Source organism: Acartia tonsa, chromosome 10, assembly GCF_053477335.1.
Source record: "Acartia tonsa isolate MP-2025a chromosome 10, ASM5347733v1, whole genome shotgun sequence".
In the NCBI taxonomy this organism is placed as follows: Eukaryota; Metazoa; Arthropoda; class Copepoda; order Calanoida; family Acartiidae; genus Acartia; species Acartia tonsa.
In genome coordinates this window covers 41,624,672-41,641,012 of record NC_137269.1, presented here as the reverse complement: position 1 = coordinate 41,641,012, position 16,341 = coordinate 41,624,672, and the positions used below count along the sequence as shown (strand labels likewise).

Below are 16,341 nucleotides of genomic sequence, written 5' to 3'. Positions count from 1 at the left end.
TAGTAAGTAAAAGCCAGGTATCGAACTCAATATGGCGATACGGAAAGTGTCATGCGTGACGGAAAAAAGATAAAGATCAAAATCCATCTCTTTTTTATGGGTTTCCTTTCCCACTTCTCCTTGTAGCTTTCTTTTCATACGTATTTTTATGACGTCTCACATGACACTTTCTGTATCTAAATAATATAACATACCTGTAAAGAACTTCTCCATTGGTCCAGCTGGCCTCTCCACTAGTAGCACCCTCTGTACAGGAAAGTTTTGGTACCAAACTACTGTTTACATTCTTAACAAACCTAAAAGTATAACAAGAATGACATTATCACAAAAACATTTTCATAATAAGTTGAGCGGACAAAGTTACTTAGAGAATAGACGTTAATTATATTTTCTCTTCAAGTTTTAGGCATCTGCTATTAATAGCAGCTGAGCGAAAATCATTTCTACACCTTATAAGGCACGTAAATAACGACTTGTAAAGTAATCTTGACACTAAATTTCAGTGGTCTTTCCTTTAAAAAACAAGGCATAGATGATAGAATAGTTATTTATCGTATAGTATTATAAACAGCTATGTACAATTTTGTTAGTCCCGAGATGCCGAAAGCAGGGGCTACTAAAACTGGTGTTAATATTACAATTGTACATTTTTATATTCGTAGAAAACTGGATATAATACGATACGATACACGATTTTTCATTGTGGCTGAGAACCAGATATCAACCAACGGATATTAATCGGATTAAATCTGAAGTTCTGCAGAGCATTACAGACTGACGGATAACGTAATGTTAGATATGCTTTGTATTAATTTCCACCTTGTTGAACACCATTATAACCTCACACTTCAACTTAGTCAATCTCATGGATAAAGGAGTAAGTGTATTGTTTTTATTGAGTCTTTAAACAATTGTCTTAATAATAAATGTATAAGAATAGACATTTAATCCAAATAACAACTTGGATCCAGTGCTGAGGACCTTTTTCGTCAGCTAGCAAATTGTTCTCTGCTCTTTTGTAGCGACTTAGCTGTGTTAATATTTCAGATGCTAATGGCTGAAATTCAATGACCCAATTGAAAGTCGGCACAGGGTCATCGGGGTGGGGACATACAGTTATTGAACCATTTCCCCCTCCATTGTTTTACTTTTAATGTCCTAATATATAATACTTTCAAACAATTACATGTCTCTAAGGGTTGCAAATAATGTAAATCTTTTCTGGAACTTTAAAAATTGTTGAACAATAGGTCCACTAGAACGCAATACTAGAAGACATGCATTGATGTGTAAATACAGACATCCTGTTACTTTAGCATATGAATTATTCATCACTTTTCCCCTGATGTTGACACATAATAAGAGTATGAAGGTATGCCAATGATTCCCAAAAATTTCAAATTACAAAAAATAGAATTAAAAATACTAAATAGAAAGCAAATCTTGGAGGGAGGGGACATTGGGCTGTTTATTACACTAGTCCCTTAAGTTTTAGAATAACGTTTTCTTATTCGTTGGCTTAACAACTTTGGTTGGTTAGTTAGTGTCCAAACGTTTCAACCATTAATTTTAATCTACAGATTTGTGTAACATTATTGGGGATGTATAGCAATTTATCGACCATTATCTTTCATTAGAAGCAAATAAGACGGGGCAGTTTTAACTAGCAATATGATTTGCAGTTCTTTCAGTTTGACAATGTAATACATCCCAGTGATCTAAAGGGATAAGACAATGGCCGATAAATTGATGTACATCCCCAATAATAATACACAAAATTACCCCTTCTGTAGTATAAAGTTACTTTGAACACTCAACCTAATAAACCAACCAATCAAAATTTACTAAAGTCCCCAAAGTTGTTAAGCCAACGAATAAGAAAACGTTATCATACAACTTTGGGGACTAGTGTAATAAACAGCCCATTTTCCCCTCTCTCTCTGGATACATACAGGGGAATGGATGGGACACCTGCAAAGTAAAGAGAGACAAAGGAATCCAATTATAGCCATTTCAATTTCAAACTTTGCCAGAAAATCTAATTAGAGCAAAGAAAAATAGTTTCTAAAAATACGAGAAGAGCGTTTTGTTTTTCAGTGGCAAATCTATTCAGTATATTTTGTCGGAGAGAGAGGGGACATTGTGCTGTTTTTTTCAATAGCCCCCAAAGTTTTATAATAACCTTTTTTTATTCGTTGGCTTAATAACTTTGGAGACTTAAATTTTGATTGGTTGGTTTATTAAGTTGAGTGTTCAAACGTTTTAATTACTAATTTTTAACTACATAAGGATTAATTTTGTGTATCAACATTGGGGATGACTAAAATTTATCGGCCATTGTCTTATCCCGTTAGATCCCTATCTAAAAGCACCTAAAACGTTGAACATGCTTGTTTTTGTAAAAAGTTACAAAACAAAATTTTAATAGTTTTTCTGGTTAAAATTTTTCAGTTTTGAGTTTTACAAAAGAATCATAGGGTATATTCTCTTTCGTAACATCGCACTTTATGGGGCGATTCTTCGTATTTTTCACAGTAATTTTTTTCCCATTTCTAGCCCCTGCGGGGGGCTCTAACCCTGTGTGGCAATCACCTAACCAAATATAACCAAACCTAACATAAAATAACCTATAAAAAGCCATTTAAAAAATACAACGAATCGATGCGATGGGGCGATGTTACGAAAGGGACTATTCCCGAATCATCTTCTTAAGTACCTTGTTAAAATGTTGTATAACTAAACACTAAAGAGTAAAAGTACATAATCCTATTCATCATGGTAGTTAAGGTATGTGGGGGGGGGGGGGGGCCGGGGGGGGTGTCGAGGGGAAAACTTTCTTAACCACCATGCTTTTTTTCGCTTCTCTTTTTAATTGTTTACAAGATTTATTTCTAACTTTGGCTAGAAGAAAATAGAAAATCTGCAAGTCAAAAAAGATAAAGAATAGAGTTTGAACTTTGTATTTTTCAAAGTTATATTAAAATTCAAAATTAAATTTGTTTTACATATTCCAATTAGTTTTTGAATAATCTGTTACTATCTCCCCCCCCCAGGCCCCCCCCCCTCCACCATTTAAAAAAATGCTATAAGCACCCCGATTTGGGCGTTAGTTTGAAAGCGGATATAAATCCAAAAAGTAAAAAAAATAATTAAAGAATAAGTCTAAACGCCTATGTAAATTAAACAGTTTTACACAGAGCACTATAAAGATTACCATTAACATAATTGGATCTTGTAGTTGGAGGATTTTTTCTCAATAATTTTCAGTTAGAAGATTTTTTTCTCGCAATATGGTTTTGAAAATGTTTTGAAAAAGATTTAAAAACCATGAAAAAAACATAATCTTAATGGGAATTGCTAATTCTGTCTAAGAAATATTGTAAAGATGTTACTGTTTCCAATAATAACAAAATTAACATTTACTATAATTGTTAATTGTAATATCATGATTCTTAAGAAGGAAAGGGGAAAGTATCATCATTGGGGATGTACATCAATTTAACGGACATTGTCTTATCCCTTTAGATCCCTGATAGTTCTTACCTCTCAATGCCTTCCGCATAAACCTCGAGAGCCAGGGGAATCTGCTCAATCAGGGACTGGAAAGACGTGGGAAAACTTACTCCTAAAAATGAGAAACAGCATTTAGTGCCTATAAAAAATGACGTCACACAAAACAAATGACCAATGATACGCCAGTATACATTTTAATTGACCAATGACCTAACATTGGTCCATTGCAATTGTATCACGTATCTTTATAGGCACTACAAGCTGCTTTTCGAAAAGATTACAATCATAAGTTATTGACTGTATTCTAAAATTCATCAGCATATGTCTACAAATGTTCGAAACCGATTAATATCCGCTGGATTAGAATCGATTCTCTGCCATACTGAAAAATCAAGTGAAACAACGTATTACAGAAATTTTTCACTATGTAACTGTTAATCAAACCCTTTTTTACTTTAAAACCAAAAAAGAGCTAAACTGCAAAACATTCTAAAATTTTCGATCTACTGCAGTTCACGGTAAAATATTGCTGGTAACGAATATTGCCAAAAATCTATGAATTTTAAAGGCTGCTAGCTGCCAAACGGCTGAACGTACAGATCATACCCACCATTTAAGCAACATAAGAAGGCCTACAAATAATCCGGAATAGCCAATGATCCAATGATGCGCAGGGAAAGCTTCACTGAAGAAAAAACGCGTAAAATAGGCCTTTCTCTGCACTGCGAGATAATTATGCATTATTGATTTGTAGCTATTCAAGATTATTTGTAGGCCTTCTTATGCCGCTTAAAACAGTGTTCGGGCATTATCTGTACGTTTAGCCGTTTGGCAGCTAGCAGGCTTTAATAGTCATAGATTTTTGGCAATATTTTACAGCAATATTTTACCGTGAACTGCAGTAGATCCAAAATTTTTATTTCAAGTTAAAAAGTAAAATTATATATATATTACCTAGCATACCAATAGGATATTCAGGAGATCCTTCTGCCGTGCCATCTACACTTTCTCCTTAACAGATAGGAAATACAAATAATAGAATAAAGTAAAAAAAAACACATTAGATGATATTAAGAGGGTCATTTTTTCCGCGTATTTTTAAGTAATACATTCGTGAATTACTTGTGATGCTAAGATGTTTAAATAAATGCTGTAATATTAAGAGCAATTCTTAAAATAAGTCAAATCATAAAATATCTACATGTTAAAATTATTTATTAAATATTATTATGCAATGTAATTTAATATTTTAAATAAATCAAAAAAAGTTGTTAATTTTTGCGTGTAGCTACGCTACAAATCTGTAAGGTTGTAAGGCTATACTGTTTCAAAGATATTAGCCGTTAATGGAATATTATAAATCCAATCGATCCAATCACATCATATTAATCGCCAAAAAAAGATTAATTTTTTATCATCCTTGAATAAAAGTAACAGGATCTCTGTGTGTTTGTCTATTCTATTTGTACACTAACCACTGAACCCATATGTTCTCCTTTTCAGTGTTGCTTCTCATAGATCCTGGGAAGTTTTATAACTAATTTGTGGGAGGGTACCACCATCGCTACAAAAAAAACATAGTGTTTTTAGTAGCGAAGCTACTCTATAATTCGAAATGTCCGTCCGTCTGTCCGTCCGTCTGAGACAAAGTGGGGGAAACGTTATTTTCTCGGCTCCTATAAAGGATAGAAAGCTGAAAATTTTAGCGAAGATTCTTATAACATATGCACATCTAATCTATACATTGTTTTGTCCATCCGTCTGTTATTTGGGGTGCTAGATCGATTCCTACATTTTCATGTTTTTCTGATTTTCTCAACTCCTTTTTAAGATAATGGGCTGAAATTTTCAGGGATTGCTTAAATTTACATTTTACATATTTTCCTTAAGTTTTATTACGATTTTTTTATTAATAGGGGTGCTAGATCGATTCCTAGATTTTTAGGTTTTCTATTCTTTTCTCAGTTCCTATTCAGGATTTGCGGCTGAAATTATCAGGGATTGAATATGCTCATATTCTACACATTTCCATCAAGTTTCATAAAGATCTGTTTATAAATTGTGGTGCTAGATCGATTCCTAGATTTTTCATTTTTCGTGCTTGAAAGGTTGCGTGATTTTGAAGTTTTTGTCATTTCCCTATTTTATCAAATATATAGGATGACACTGGTATATTGTAATTATATTCATAATATACATTCATAATTTCTGAGCTTCGCTACTTATGGATGCTGTCATCCTTGTTTACTTTCTTTTTTAAACTAAAATTCAAAATTGGAAAGGTGGAGTGGGTTGAATTCAGCCGCCCCTCAAACGCAAGAACCCCAGGAGGCCTCTAGGGTCATAGCTGCTAGTTTTATATGTAGTTATATCATCTTATCAGATAAATAAACGTACTAACGGAAAAACCTTGGGTAGAATATCTATAAAGAAAAATCAATAATAAATCAACTAAAAGTAGTGAATGTCCTATTTTGATCTCGATTGAAATACGCACATTGATGATCAGGGATCTAAAGGGATAAGACAATAGCCGATAAATTGATGTTCATCTCCAATGACGATACACCAAACTAACTCTTCTGTTTGGACACTTAACTTAATGAACCCAACAGTCAAATTTTAATAAAAGTCCCCCAAACTTAAGTCGATGAATAGAAAACTTTATTATAAAACTTTGGGGACTAATGTAATAAAAAGCCCTAACTAATGTACACCCCAATGATGATACACAAAATTACCCTTATGAAGGTAACAATTAGTCGTTGAATCGTTAAGACACTCAATTGTTATAAAACTTTGAGGACTAGTGTAATAAAAAGCCCAATGTCCCCTCCCTCCCTGCTGATGACGAATGAATAGAAGCCGAGCATGCATAAATCATTGAAATTTAAATACGTACACTTCAACTTCAATATTCATTAATTTGACATTGGTTGGTAAAATACCTTTATCTGCGAGTGGATTATTCATAGGTTCTAAACCTTTTTATTGTTTTTAATTGTTGAGTTCTGATATTTGAAATTTTGTTGCCAGTATGGCTTCGCTACCGATTAATATCCGCTGGAAGAGAACCGGTTAAAAGCCATACTGAAAAATTATATATAGCATCGTATTACAGACAATTTCCCACGAATATTAAATAAAAGTCATAAAATTAATAATTAATTAAATTCGGACCCTCGGGGCTAACAATTTTAATTAGTTTTGATTTTAAAATTTTGATTTTAACATTCATGTAAAGATGTCTATAATACTCTGCGAAAAATAACTATTCTAAGGTTAAGGGAGATTTATTCAATTGGTGCAATTAAAGCTAAATCCTGCTACGGCACTCAATTTTTTTTTGCCCAATGAGTAGGATGGGGATTCGGGTAGGGTTGACACCATCACATTTACATGTTAAAAGGAAATGTATTTTCCATATTGCCATTCACCTCCCCCAAATTGTTTACATGTACTATGCGCAAGGACAAACTTTTCCAAAAAATATGGAGCGACCAATACGGCAGTTTTCAAGATTTTACCATCTATATTTGTATAATTTGTGCATTTTTGACTTAATCAAAGTATTTGATAGCTGCCAAAAACTAATTTTGTTTTTGTAATTTCTTTAAAAAAAGAAAAGATAATGCGAATTAATTATTATTTAAACATAATTAATGGGTAGATGTTCTTACCTATAAAAAAGTTACCCAGAGGCCTCTAGAGGCGTAGCAGCTATTAATTAAAAAGTTACTATGTCCTTACCTATGACGCTTTGTGTAACGATCCAAACATAATTATTGCCAGTGAGCCCGAGATCAGCTGCCCATGTCATTATATTCTTTGCTTCGTCCTGAATTAAAGAAAAATATATATTTTTCTAGTTATTTGGCAACAATTTTGCCCTATAAGTATAGAATCTATATTTTCTATTTTAATAAAAGCGAAGATTTTCTATAATTAGCGTCGGTCTTTCCGTCCGTCCGTGAAGGTTTGCTCTTTTCATTAACTTAGACATGTTAGAGTTGTCTTATCGATTTCAAACTTTGCAAGAGGCCTTTTTGAAAAAAGGGCATAAAAACAAGGTTATATATATGTTTTGATTTGTTGGTGCATTCCTTAAAAGTGTCTAGCGATCACAGAAACTCCACTCTCCTTTTATTTTGAAATAAATACCCTGTACGGTAAAGATATATAAGTTGGAAAGAATTTTAATGTTAGAGGGAGATTTGAAAGCTGCATCAAATTTTAAGAATTTGTTATGAAATTCGTTTCTTGTATAATTCTTTATCTAAAAGCGGAAATACAATTTAAGTTAATTAATTTTGAAATCTGTGATTGGTGGTTTGAAAATTATCTGCGCTCTGATTGGAGAAGCTTAAGTGTCGCACATCAGTCAACCAATTGAAGCGCAGGTAGTTTGCAATCCACCTATCCTATTGGTCAAAATTTATAAACTTAAATTGTATTTCCGCTTTTAGATAAAGAATTATACAAAAAAACAAAAAAATCCTTAAAATTTGATGCAGATTTCAAATCTCCCTCTAACATTAAAATTCCTTCCAACTTATATATCCTACTGTACATACACAATATAACCTGATCAAACCTAATATATAAAGCAAAATAAACAGAAAAAAAGCAGCTCATGATGTCTAGTAAAAAAAATGACGTAATACAATTGGCCAAAGATAGGCCAGTATACATTTTACCATTGATCAATTACAATTTATACTGGTCTATCATTGGTCATTATTATTTTATGACGTCTTTATTATTAGGCACTATCAGCTTCTTGCAAAAAAAATACTAATTTTTTGGCTCGCCTAGACACTTTTAGGATAACTAAACTGCTGACTAGCTTTGCTACTCAAACAAGTAGACGCGTTAGAGATTGTCATGTGTGACGTCATAAAAATACGTCTAAATCCTTCCCCACTTCTCCTCTCATCCCTTCTTTGAAAAAGTATTTTTATGACGTCACACATGACACTTTCCAGCGCTTCAAAAAAGTACCTTGGTGCTGTATAGAAGAACAATTCTAGTTTCCGCCTGTAACAACTCATTCATATGAACTTTTTCAGTTACTTTCACTTCTGTCTGTATGTAAAATCTAAACAATAATTACAATATCAATAGTGAGCTTTAAAATTTATAATAATTCTAAATCTATTGAATTTCTCTTCAGATACCTCTAGATACCCCTCAGAAGGAAGAAAGGCACCCCTCCCCCTCACTTTAAATTGTAGATTTCAAAAGAACAAGGATGACAACATCCTTAAAAGCGAAGCACTGAAACGGTAGGACAAACGGACATTAACACTTGTATAGTGTCAGAACTGAATAATCAGAATATTAATGTATATGAGTCTATATTAATTGTAAGTAAATTTGTTGAAAAACTGCTTGATACAGGATAATGTTTATGGACATACTTACATTTTTAGGATTATATAGATGCTTCGCTTATAATATTGTACTTTGACTTTGTTGTCCTAGGAATCAGTATTCAAAAAATCAGATCAATAGGATAATTTTATCTGATACAAATTTTGTTGTTAAAAAAGTTGAAAATCAACATGTTTAAAATTGACGAACGGACATTCTAGTAACGATTATATAGTTGCTATGCTTTCTAAATCGGATCTAACTACTACAGGAATCACCATGCAAAGTTTGAAATCGTTAGGACAATTCTAACATGCCTAAATTAACGAAAAAAGCTATCCGTTACAGACGGACGGACGGACAGACGGACGGACGGACGAACCGACCCTAATTATGGAAAAGCTTTGCTTTTAAAAATGTTTGTACGAAGGGAGGCTCGTGGTACCTTCCCCAAAAGTTGTTATAAACCTATAAGGACCTATGAGAAGCTACATTGTTAAGGAAAACCATACTGGTTCAGCAGTTCTGCATGATCCTTCGTTACAAACACACAAACACACACAGAACTTGTTATTTTTATATAAAGCTAGCTATATACTTTTTTATATAAAACTAGAAGCAAATTTAAGATATGTTAATCTTTTTAAATTATATAAGCAAGAATAATATTTTAATTAGCTACGTTATCTTCCTTTAATATTTTTTTTTAAAATTGATTAAGATAAAAAATTTGTAGAGTAGCTACGTTGTAAAAATTTTTTGGAAAGCTAAAAATTGGTTATTTTTGGCATTGGTTGAAGGTAAAGAAACAATAACTATAAAGTCAAGGTCAATAGTGTTTAAAGGTTGAAAAAAAACCAAAAAAGAATACAATGTTTGCATGTTTGTCTGAGCATGCTATTTTATTAGTAGCGAAGCTACTCTATATTTCGAAATGTCAGTTAGTCTGTCCGTTCGTAAGCCATGTGATTTCTCAGCTCATATTCAAAATGGACGGTTTAAAATGCTTGTCAACATTCCAATCATTAATGAACATAATTAATTATGATATTGTATCACAATCAGGTGATAATTAAAAATCCTTACTACTACGGGATTGCATTTAATTTGCAAATAGAACTTTTACTATGTACTAAGAAAAAGTTTAATTTGTTTACAGTTACCTATTTAAGAAGTACATTTATAAAGAATGCACAAATAAAGTGTATTGGAGATAATTTCAAAATAATGTTTAAAAAAACAGCATATTTACTAGCGTTTAGGCCGCTAGGGGCACTTAAGGAAAAAGGGAATAAGTCACTTAACGTGTAGTTTTTTCTGGGGGCGATTTCTCTTATTTAGCTATGTTAAGATGATTGCTACTTAATATGAACCAGTACCACTAAGGAGACACGGAACCCAACTCTGACTGTTGACTTAAGTATCTATGGTTATAAACTTTTTAAACATTTGCTATGGTTTAGGAAATCTACACATCAAAATTAAACTTCTATATTATGAATTGTAATAGTTATTTCTCGCATCGTATTATAAACGGCTTTTCGCGGATATAGAATGTACAATTATAAGATTAAAACTAGTTTTTTTAGCACCGAGTTGCCAAAGGCACCTGCTAAAAAAAACTGGTTTAAATCTTATAATTGTACATTTTATATTCGTAGAAAGCTGAATATAATTCGGTGCTAGACATAGTTTTTTCGTATGGATGAGAATCGGTTCCTATCCACCGGATTCGAATGAATACGAATAATAATGTTATGTGATATAGTTTTTAAAAAAATACTTTATAATTCCTTATTCAAAAAAGTTTTCAAGACGACCTTTCTTTCACACAAGCTGGCTTCAAAATTCTTTTTCCGCTTTAAATTCTAAATATGCTTTTTTTCTATCCACATGTCTTTTTAGTAGTAGTGACGTGTATTTCTTCAAGCCTATAACAGCCAGGAGGATAACTACTCTCAGATTTGGTTGATAACAGTAAAATAAACAGTAAGTCTTTCTTTATTAAAACTGAACTTATACATTTGGATTTAAGATGTTTAATTTAAATATTTTGTCTCAATTATGATTATTAATTTATGTATGTAATTTTAGGATTGAACTGTTTTAATACCATGACCAAAAAAGATGGATATATCGGCAATTCTTCTGTTTGTTTATATTTTTTCAAAGCAAAGCTTCTCTATAAGTCGCCACCAAAACAAAGACAATGGCCAAAATTGGATGCACATCCCTAATGATAATAAACAAAAATTTCCACTTCTATAGATTATAATTAGTAGTTGAAACTTTTGGACACTCGACTCAATGGACCAGTCAATCGAAAGTCCTCAAAATTGTCAAGCCAACGAATTATAAAACTTTGGGGACTAGTGTAATAAAAAGCCCAATGACCCCTCCCTCCCTGGATTCGGACCCCAAAGCTATTGAATGGCTGCGCTACTAATAATTCTTACAAAACAAAAACAAAATTATGAGCCACCTTTTTTTCTCTTTTTTTCTTTGTCGTCCATAGTTTCTTGAAAAATGTGTGACATATTAATAATATATAATTTCTTCGTAATTATGCAAATTTCTTTATCAAATATGATAATTAAAAGGTTAACTTTTATATAGCTAAGCAACAAGGATCTGTTCGAACGTCCTTCAAATATGATTTAAGAAAATAACCACATCTTTCATTTTCTTATTGTCTGAACAGATTAGTAAACACACACATACACACACACTTTTAACTTTAAATGATTTCATGTTCTTCTTTCTTGTAACTGTATTTCAGTTTTCTGTGTTTATCTTCCATGGATCAATAGATAAAGAGATAGAGAGATAGATATCCTGTTACTTTAGTAAAAAGGGTTTACTAAAGAATAAAGTTTTGTGCCTTCTGTAGTAATAAGAAGCTGAATCTCCAAATATTTGTTACCTAAGTCAGATTATTGCATATATATAAATCAAAATCGTCTATTGTCATTTCTTTGTAAAACTAAGAAAAGTAAAAAGTTTTTATATTGGATAAATTATTACATGGATCTTACACCAGATTTTCATGTTCTTTAATAAAGGGAAACATACAGCGGGCTAGAAATAGATCTGTTGGCTATAACGATTCCCCCCTTCCACCTCATTTACCTCATCCCCTCCCTTATAATGGAGTTCTATGTTAGCAAGCAAAATTGACGACAATTTTTCCACAGTTATAATATTAACGTATATTCTGCCTCCATTGTATTAATAACAAGGATGACAACATCCATAAAAGAAAAGCTCTGAAATGGAAGGACAAGCGAACATTAACACTTGTAGAGTGTCAGAACTGAATAAGCAGAAAATCAATGCTTAAGACTAATTATTATTATCCTTGTACTTTGATCAGACTTATTAAAAGCTATAAATATAAACATAAAATGCATATTCAAGCTCAATGCATAAAGTATGTTTTCAAAGTACAAAATTATAATTTCTAAATTTATACTTTAAATTTGGAATTTCTCTAGGAAGAATTGTTATTTATCGCATCGTTTTATAAACAGCTTTCCGAGGATATTGAAATGAAAATTATAAGGTTAAAACCAGTTAAAAGTAAAATAAAAGTAAAATCTTTGGAAGTAAATATAATTTACAGTGAGTTGTAATGTACTTGACAACTAGCAATATCTAAATTACCTAAAATTAATATTTTCTTTCATTCTTGCCACGGTATCTCTGATTGCCTAAGAAAAAAAAATTTGATTTCTCGTATTCATTCGAGTCCGGTGGATAGAAACCGGTTCTCATCTATACGAAAAAACTATTTCTAGCATCGTATTATATCCAGCTTTCTACGAATATAAAAATATACAATCATAATAGTAAAACTAGTTTTTTTAGCCTCGAGGTGACGAAGGCACCGGCTATATACATTGTACATTCTATATCCGCGGAAAGCCGTTTATAATACGATGCGAGAAATAACTAATCATAGCTTACGAGGGATATAAAGGTTTATTAGACAGATAGAGAGGGGGCAATGGACTGTTTATTACACTAAGTCTCATACTTAATAACGTTTTCTTATTCGTTGACTTAACAACATCAAAGACTTTTATTGAATTTTTATTGGTTAGTTAAGTGTTCATACGCTTCAACCACTAATTATATTCTACAGAAGGGGTAATATTGTTTATTATGATTGGGGATGTAAATCAATTGTCTCATCCCTCTAGATCCCTGGTTATCAGACCTTAAATTTTTAGCAATTTGTTTAAGAATTAGCTTTGTGATCCAGTAAATTAAGTGAAGCTAAGACTGTCAGAAAACACTATGCATGTAAGTCTGTCTTAAAATTATAGATCTTACGGGAAAAGACTGAAAAAAATTTAAAAGATGTTGTACACTCTCAATTATGATTATCAAAATCTCCCTGACTATAAAATATAACCTGTATAAAATCATCATGACCAGCTAAAACAGAAGATACCCCACCCTACCTCCCCGAGTATAAAATATAACCTGTATAAAATCATCATGACCAGCTATATCAGAGGTTACCACACTGAACTGCTGCCAATTATACCTGAAATATGTATAGCAGGTTATAGTTTCTAGCAATATCCTATAATAAAGTAACAGGATGTCTTCTGTCTGTCTATCAGTCTGTATATCAGTATGTCTATCTGTCTGTCTGTTTGTATTGAAGGATCTCACTTACCGCTGAACCGAAATGGTTCTTGTAGCTTCTCATATTACCTGGGAAGGCTTAAAACTATTTTATTGGAGGGGTCCACCACCCTTTAAATAGATGTCAAAGAGTGCCGCCAAAGAATGCAACTGGCATACAAAGCATTTTTTACCAAAAAAATATAATTTAAATTTATTTTTACATGAGTTTTTAGTATACCCCAAAACCTGATCTAATCCAACGGATATTTTGATCGGTTTTGAAGCTATACCGAAAAGATATTTTCTGCACTTTAGTAAAGTAGCCTTACTACTAAAAAACCTTATTTAACTCTTAAAACCTTATTATGGGAGTTTATATTAAGGTTGATAATTATACAGATTTTGTTAGTTCTTAACTCTGCGGAGATCAACCGAACCCCAACCGGAAATATCTTGAACTATTATTTCTGAATAATTGTATATAAACAGAAAACAAATGGACAAAATTCTCTGGAATTTTGATATTAACATAATGTACATGTTTAGATCAGGGAAGGAGGGGACATTGAGCTGTTTATTACACTAGACCCCATACTTCTTTAAGTATGTTTTCTTATTCAAAAACTTTGGCTTTACAACTTTAGGGACTTTTCTTGAATTTTGATTGGATGGTTCATTTAGTAGAGTGTCCAAATGTTTTAACGACTAATTGAAATCTATTCAAGGCTAATTTTGTGTATTATCATTGGGCATATACATTAATTTATTGGCCAATGTCTTATTCCTTTAGATCCGTGTATTTAGATAGTTGATATGCTGATATTTAGTGTATAATTTTCAGCGATGATTTTATAAAATAAAGTTGTCCATTTGATGGATAAGTAGAAGTTGACAAAACTTTTTACTATGGGGAAAATTAAACATAAGATTATAATTTTAGGCTAGGTTAGGTTTCTTGCAGGGATAGTATCCCCTGAGGAAAGTATCTTGCAGTGTTAGAGTTAAAAAAAAGGGGGGGGGGGATTTGGGCTATTAAATATTTCATGTTATTAGTCATTGGTTTTGCAGCTGTTTGACAACTGAGAGTAGTGGAAGGCTTTGAAAAGGGAACGATGAAATTTGGTAAAATTGTCAATTACTTCAAAAAAATGGATATATATTATATACATATGCTACTTTGTGTATATTTAGGCGTATTATCGTCCTTGTTATATTGAATTTTATAATCCTAAAGTACAGAATGTTTTAACTATTTCTTAAGAATAAAACAAAACAAGGAACAAATTGTCAAAAAACAAAAGATTAACTACAGGTTATTCAAGAGAAATGATTTAAAAAAAACTTAATTATGCATAGAAACAATTTCTATAAATGCTTTTTATAATTGAAAAACCTGTTATCGTTATGGGAAGTTTACGTTTTAAATATTTAAAAATTATTATTTCAACAAATCATGACTTAAAAACAGATTTTCCAAAGGACTTATTTCGAAGATTTATGGATTTGAAGGCTGTGCAAAAAATGCACATATCTTTAAAATTCAAATTGCGCGGCTTGTTTTAATAGTAGAAATGTTATGCTTACAGTTAGAATCGTCATAACCTCTAGATTTTGGATATATTAATAGTTATTTTTCGCATCGTATTATAAACGGCTTTCCGCGGATATAGAATGTACAATTATAAGATTAAAACCAGTTTTTTTAGCCCCAAGGTGCCGACGGTGGATGAAAACCGGTTCCTATCCACCGGATTCGGTTGAATACGAGAAAACCATTTATGTGCTACGTAAAGTGTAGGAGATACGTGTTAAAATGTTCAAACTTATTTTAAATTGTTTAACCTTTCTCTCATTTTTCAGAGAAGCCCCTAAACTACAAATAGCACAAAAATGGTATTTATATGCATAATATTTCTGTACTATTAACACAAACCGCGCAATAGTAATTTTAAATATATGCGCATTTTTTTGCGCATATCTTTAAAATTACAATTGTCATTCTTTCTCCTTTTTTCTTTCTATCCGTCTGTAAAGTTTTTTTTGGGAAATTTGTTTATATTCAAGATAGATATTTTTTGTGAAAATTCCTAAAACAAATACATTTCAGTATTTAATTTAATTGGTCTATTTGTCATCCATTGATTTATTAATGATTTTGTTAAGTGTATTAATCATATTAAAAAGGGTTAGTAACTTTATGAAGGCTAGACTCTTAAAATAATCTATAGACATTGGACTTTTAAGTACAATGTACGTAAAAGTTCTACATACTGTGTCCATATTTTAGGTGAATATTTTTACATATTACGCACTTTATTAGCATTAAAGTGTATATTTTTTCTTTTTATTCATATATCTAATATTACATAACTATTTGGATGTCTGTCTTTCTGTCTGTTACTTAATATCTTGCTAACTGCGGTTTCATTTTGAAAACTAAGCACACCAACGGTTTTCGAGATCTTAATCGACACAAGTAGCTTAAAGTTTTAGAATGGTACCTATCATAATTGTTATAATTGCAAAAAAGATGCAAAAGCAAAACACTTAATGGAGGGAGGTGTTTGAAGTTAAAAACAATGCAAATTTTTGTTGTATTAATGATTAAGACAGAAGTTTAGTATGGAATTATGCAATAGTGCTTAACTATAGTTTCAAATTACCTGGGATCTAAAGGGATAAGACAATGGCGATACAATGATGTACATTCCCAGTGATGATGCACAAAATTACCCCTTTTGTAGATACATTTAGTGGTTGAAAAGTTTGGATACTCAACTTAATGAACCAACCAAGTCTCTAGAGTAATTATAAATA

The 16,341-nt window shown here is 31.8% G+C and overlaps 1 protein-coding gene across 3 annotated transcripts in view; it reads right to left on the bottom strand.

Annotated features, from left to right (window-relative positions):
- The window catches only part of LOC145330069 (glutamate receptor ionotropic, NMDA 2B-like), a 177,149-nt gene that overhangs the window by 109,102 nt on the left and 51,706 nt on the right, over positions 1–16,341 (bottom strand). For all 3 annotated transcript variants that reach the window (XM_080174614.1, XM_080174615.1, XM_080174616.1), the window contains exons 10-16: positions 13,375–13,438; positions 12,550–12,596; positions 8,515–8,611; positions 7,264–7,351; positions 4,468–4,524; positions 3,544–3,625; positions 195–296 (exon numbers count right to left, since the gene is read on the bottom strand). In XM_080174614.1, the coding sequence (XP_080030740.1) occupies positions 195–296; positions 3,544–3,625; positions 4,468–4,524; positions 7,264–7,351; positions 8,515–8,611; positions 12,550–12,596; positions 13,375–13,438 (537 nt within the window). The remainder of the gene's footprint in view (positions 1–194; positions 297–3,543; positions 3,626–4,467; positions 4,525–7,263; positions 7,352–8,514; positions 8,612–12,549; positions 12,597–13,374; positions 13,439–16,341) is intronic.